General features: G+C 68.6%; 1 protein-coding gene across 1 annotated transcript; it reads left to right on the forward strand.

Moving 5' to 3' along the window:
* Window positions 1–2,244: 2,244 nt before the first annotated feature.
* On the forward strand, window positions 2,245–5,255 carry PTGER1 (prostaglandin E receptor 1). Its single transcript, XM_058525500.1, has 2 exons — window positions 2,245–4,223; window positions 4,784–5,255. The coding sequence occupies exons 1-2, from the start codon at window positions 2,892–2,894 to the stop codon at window positions 5,048–5,050; spliced, it is 1,599 nt and encodes a 532-aa protein (XP_058381483.1). The 5' UTR covers window positions 2,245–2,891; the 3' UTR covers window positions 5,051–5,255.
* Window positions 5,256–5,711: the final 456 nt, after the last annotated feature.

A 5,711-nucleotide genomic window follows, 5' to 3' on the forward strand; every position in this document is an offset into this window, starting at 1 on the left:
CCTGTGTGGTGGCTTTGGGGTGTGGGAGAGGGGGTGGGCCGGCGCTGGGAAGGACTGTAGCAGCTGAAATCCATCCTCCCTGGCTCCAAATTGAATTAGGAGCCGGCCCGGCCGCCTGCCCCCTCCCACCCGTTCCGCCTGATGCGGCTCCTGGCCGCGGGCCACCCGTCTTCCAGGCAAGGCCGGAGCTTGTTGGCGTCCTGAGGGCCCGAGTGTTGCTTCTAGAGCGAGGCCTCCTCCACCCCAGCCTGGTGTGAACAGTGGGCACGAGGCTGTCGGCGATGACAACCCAGGGCTGGGAGGCAGGGAGAAAGACAGACGGGGGGGCCTCCGCCCTGCCCTGCGGGGTGAGTGCTGCCGGGGAGGAGCCCCACCCCGAGGCTGGGGCAGCATCTCCAGGCGGCCCCCGCCCCAGCTGCCTGTGGATGTGCGGGGTCTGTGGGCGGCCGTGGCTGGATATAAACCCAGCATGCTTGTTTTGACAACTCACTTCATCCTTGAAGATTGAGGGGGAATCGGGGAGGGGCGCAGGACCCTGGCCAGACCTGGAGGGAAGAGCGAGGATTGGAGCGAGGGAAGCCAGGCCAGAGGTCCCTACAGGAATGTTCGGGGTGAGCCGAGAGCGGAGACGGAGCCCGGCCCGCTCCCCATCTCCCCCGGGCGGGCAGTGGGCCCCGGGGAGGGGGAGGACAGCTAGGCAGGGGGTGCGAGAGGCCTTCGGGGTGTTCGCGGGGCGGGGCAGGGCAGCCGCTGTCAGGGCCCCGATGGCACCCTGGGTACCTGTGGGCGCTGTGTCTGTGCTCATGGACAGCGGGGTTGCACAGGGGTGTGGCGGTGCTGAGTGGGTAGGACTGTGTCAGTGTGTTGGGGGTTGGTGGCCGTGTGGAGGGCTGTAACCTGTGTGTGTCGAGGGAACGGGATGTGATGGCCGTCTTTGTGGTCCAAGGTGTCTGTGGGTGCCACTGGCAGTGCCCTGTGTGGGGTGTAGCTGTGTGAGGGTCTCGGTGCCCAGGGCCGTGAGCGTGTCTCTGGGTGTTCCTGTGTCTAGGGGAGTGACGTGACCAGCTAGATCTCGGGGTGTCAGGAGGGTGCCACTCCTGTTTCTCAGGTATTTGCAGGGTACCTGTGGGGCCTGTCTTGGACAATTGGGGGGTGTCTCCTGGTGATACGGAGTGTGGCTGGGGGCTGTCCCAGCGGCAAGGATTGTCTCGGGGTGCCAGGTGAGGCTGTCTTTCCCAGCGCCGAGGGTGTGACGATGGCTTTCTCGGGGCTGCATCGCCGGGTGTTGAGAGAAGCGGCCGTGTTAAGAATTGGGAACTGTGGGCATGTCGGGTGTTGGAGGTGACTGTCTCAGTTCAGAGGTGTGACGGTGGCTGACGCCAGGCTTGGAGGAACGTGGCTGCCACCGCGCTGGGGACAGGGTGCGATGGTGGCTGGTCTCAGAGTGTTAAGGGATAGGATTGTGTGTCTTTGGGCGTGACACTGTGTGCGCGCTCCTCAGGGTATGACTCTGCTTCTCAGAGCAAGAGGAGCGGCTGCGCTGTGTGTCCACAGGTGTGGCTGTCTCTGTGGCTTGGGGCGTGTGTGTCACAGATGTTGCTCCCCACATCCTAAAGCAAGATCCAGGAGTCCCTTGGACCCGGCCTCCTGCCTCCCCTGCCCCTTTGGGCCCCCCCTCCCCTCTCGAGGCGGGTATGACTCTCGGCCTGGCCTGGGCTTTAAGCCCCTGTGTAAATAGTGGGCGGATCTCCTGGCCAGGCTGCGCCTGCCCGGAGCTGGTCCATCCACAGCACTGCCCACCGCCACCCACCTGACATCCACCAAGGCTCTGGCAGGGCAAGGGGGCGCTGCCCCCCACCCCGCAGGGCTAGGCCCCCAACCTCGCAGCCCCTGTGGGGGCAGCCGAACCCCCTGCAGCCGCCCCCGCCTGCCCCGGGTGACGCTCACATTTTCCAGTGTTTAGATTTTATCCGCTTTATTAATGAGGCAGGCGAGAGGCCTGCGCCTGGGGGGAAGGGGGCTGCTCCCGCCTCGCCAGGGGGGAGGGGTCACGGGCACCAGGCCAACTCCCCGGTCAGGGGAGCTGGGGCCCAGAGGGACCCCTGCCCACTGCCAGGAGCACAGAGAGGGAGTCTGGCCACCTCAGGCCCCCTGCGGGCGTGCTGGGTGGAGCAGCCCCTGGAGGCCGGAGCGGGCGGAGGAGGCTGGGAGCAGAGGAGCCGCCCCGGGAGGGAGGGAGGGAGGGCGCGGCCTGCCCGAGAGCTCGGGCGCAGCAGGCGTAGGCGCAGCGGGCAGCAGGGGTCCAGCGGCAGGCGATGGGGACCCCGGGTCCCAGGCAGCGCCGGGTAAGAAGGCTGGGGCGAGGGTCTCCAGTGGGGAAGAAGGGCACAGAAAGATGGGGCCCGTGGCTACCTCAGTCTGTCCTGTTTTCCCTCTCAATGCCATCCGTCTGTCCCTGCCAGTCTTACCATCTGTCCATCCTTCCTAACCACCTGACCCAGCAGAGTTCTGCCTTCTCAGCCCTCACCACCAGGGCATCAAGGGTGGGTGGTCTTGGGTCGGCCTTGAGGCTTCGGGGCAGGGATGCGGGGCTGGCGGGAGTGGAACTATCGGGACCCTGGATGAGGCAGCTGTGGTCAGGGGTAGGGCCCGGTGAGAGACTGCAATGGAGCTCAGAGATGGGAGTGTGTGGGACAAGGATAGGGACAGGACTGTGGGGGCAGAGATGTGGCCATGGGCTAAAACAAGTGTGGTAGGGAGACGTGCCCAAGGTGGCAGAGGTGGGGCTGTGAACATGAAGGAGGGGGCTGAAGGTGACACGGCAATGGGCAGAGATGGGGCAGTGGGGTCAGGTGGGAACCTGGGATCAGAAATGGGTCAGGGGGTAGCAGATGGGGCCAGGGGCCAGAAATTTGCTGCGGTGTAAACATGGGAGGTGGGTGTCAGAGGTGGGTCCGAGAGGCCCAGAGGTGCGACAGAGACAGGGAGGGCTGGAGCTGGGGAGCCTGGTGGACAGAGAACGGGGCAGTGAGGGCAGACTGAGGCGGGGAGCAAGAGATGGGGAGGCGAGAGGCAGAGGAGGAGGAGCGATCAGGAACGGGCAGCCAGGGTCATTTGGCATTGCCATGGGCAGAGGGTCGACCGAAGAACGCCATGGGGTCAACCCGGTCCTGATGAGCCAAGAAGGGGCCACGGCTGGTCCCAGCCCGACGCACGGCAGGCGCTGTGCCCTGGGCAGCCTCACCTCGCCCTCCTCTCCTCTCCCCAGCCCTGCGCCTGACATGAGCCCTTGCGGGCCCCTCAACCTGAGCCTGGCGGGAGAGGCGACCACGTGTGCGGGGCCCGGGGCCCCCAACGCCTCGGCCGGGCCGCCGTCGGGCCTGGCGGGCGCGTCGCCGGCGCTGCCCATCTTCTCCATGACGCTGGGCGCCGTGTCCAACGTGCTGGCGCTGGCGCTGCTGGCGCAGGCCTCGGGCCGCCTGCGGCGCCGCCGCTCGGCCGCCACCTTCCTGCTGTTCGTCGCCAGCCTGCTGGCCACCGACCTGGCGGGCCACGTGATCCCGGGCGCGCTGGTGCTGCGCCTGTACACGGCGGGGCGCTCGCCGGCCGGCGGCGCCTGCCACTTCCTGGGCGGCTGCATGGTCTTCTTCGGCCTGTGCCCGCTGCTGCTGGGCTGCGGCATGGCCGTGGAGCGCTGCGTGGGCGTCACGCGGCCGCTGCTGCACGCGGCGCGCGTCTCGGCGGCCCGCGCGCGCCTGGCGGTGGCCGGGCTGGCCGGCGTGGCCTTGGCCGTGGCGCTGCTGCCGCTGGCGCGCTTGGGCCGCTACGAGCTGCAGTACCCGGGCACGTGGTGCTTCATCGGCCTGGGCCCGGCAGGGGGCTGGCGCCAGGCGCTGCTCGCCGGCCTCTTCGCCGGCCTCGGCTTGGCCGCGCTGCTCGCCGCGCTCGTGTGCAACACGCTCAGCGGCCTGGCCCTCCTGCGCGCTCGCTGGCGCCGCCGCTCTCGACGGCGCCCCTCGGCCTCCAGCCCCGACAGCCGCCGTCACTGGGGGGCGCGTGGACCCCGCTCGGCCTCCGCCTCGTCCACCTCGTCCGTCGCTTCGGCCTCCGGCGGCTCCCTGGGCCGCGGCTCAGCGCGCAGAGCCCGCGCCCACGACGTGGAAATGGTGGGCCAGCTCGTGGGCATCATGGTGGTGTCGTGCATCTGCTGGAGCCCGCTGCTGGTGAGGGGCGCGCCCCTCCAACCATGCTCCTTCCCTCCCTGACCCTGCCCACCCTTTTTCCTCCTAACATATCTGGGTCTTCCGTCCCTTCCGCGACCAGGGCCCCGCCCCCTCGAGGCCCCGCCTGTCAAGATCCCGCCCTTTGCTCTCTCCCCGTGACGTCCCACCTCTCCTCCCTGGGGTCTTCGTAGTTCACCCCACCCATGCGAGCCTCCTCTCCAGCCACGTCCCTCTAGGCCCCGCTGCTTCATCCTCTAGTCCCCTTCCACCACCACCTCCCCCGTTTCTCTTCTCTCCTCCAGTCCCCTGTCCTTCGGGATACCTGAGACTTCCCTCCTTTCTTGCCCGAGCCCACGTCTGCTGAAGGCTTTAATTTCTAGCACGCTAAGGTCCCGCTTCCTCGCCTCTCTTTCCATACACAGCTCCTCCCCACGAAGACCCCCATTTACCCCCCGTGTGACGCCCCGCCGCTCCCCACAGCCCCCGACCCCTCCCGCCCGCTCCCATTCGTCCAGCCCTCCCCGACAGCCGCCCGGCGCTCACGCCGGCTTCTCCCGCAGGTGCTGGTGGTGCTGGCTGTCGGGGGCTGGGGCCCTGGCTCCCTGCAGCGGCCGCTGTTTTTGGCCGTGCGCCTCGCCTCATGGAACCAGATCCTGGACCCCTGGGTGTACATCCTGCTGCGCCAGGCCGTGCTGCGCCAGCTGCTCCGCCTCCTGCCCCTGAGGGCTGGCACCAAGGGCGGCCCCGCGGGGCTTGGCCCAACCAGGAGCGCCTGGGACGCCAGCTCGCTGCGCAGCTCCCGACACAGCAGTCTCAGCCACTTCTAGGCGCCCGGGGCCCCAGCGGCTAAGCCCACCACCCCGGGCCGGCCCGGGTCCGCAGCGCGGAGCCTTCAGGGAATAAGGCCGTTTTGTGGACACGCCCAGGGCGGTGTGCGCCGTCGGGGCTGCAGCACCCTGGCGGCCGCGCGGCGCCTCTGCGGAGCGCAGTTCCGGGACTCGCCACGCGGGGGCGCACACGCCGGAGCCCAGCTGCGCGAGCATGCGCACAACGCCACGGCCCCGGGCTGGGGCTCCGCCGGAGCAGAGTGGGGGCTTCGAGGGGCGCTTCTTGCCCCTGGCGCCGCCGGCACTGACTCTCGCAACCATTCGCTCATAACGGCCCTGGGCTCCCCCGACACAGCCCCAAGGCCCTACCCCTAAACCACATTCCATCACAGCCGCGAGCCCCCTCCCACCGCGGCCTGCCCACGCTCCCCACCCCAGTAACAGTCCCCGGCACCCCTCCCCTGATCCTCTTCAGATGACCCCCACGTAACCCAGAGCGTCTCCCTGTCACTCACCATGCATCCGGCCACCCATCGGATCCGTCCCCCCAACCCTCCCCACCTCCAAGCACGGCCCCCACCACCATTACCGTAGCCCCCCACGATTACCACCCCGCCACCATTAACGTAGCCCCCCCACTACCCCCCCCCCGTTACTGCGC

This window comes from Diceros bicornis, chromosome 30 (assembly GCF_020826845.1).
Source record: "Diceros bicornis minor isolate mBicDic1 chromosome 30, mDicBic1.mat.cur, whole genome shotgun sequence".
Lineage (NCBI taxonomy): Eukaryota > Metazoa > Chordata > Mammalia > Perissodactyla > Rhinocerotidae > Diceros > Diceros bicornis.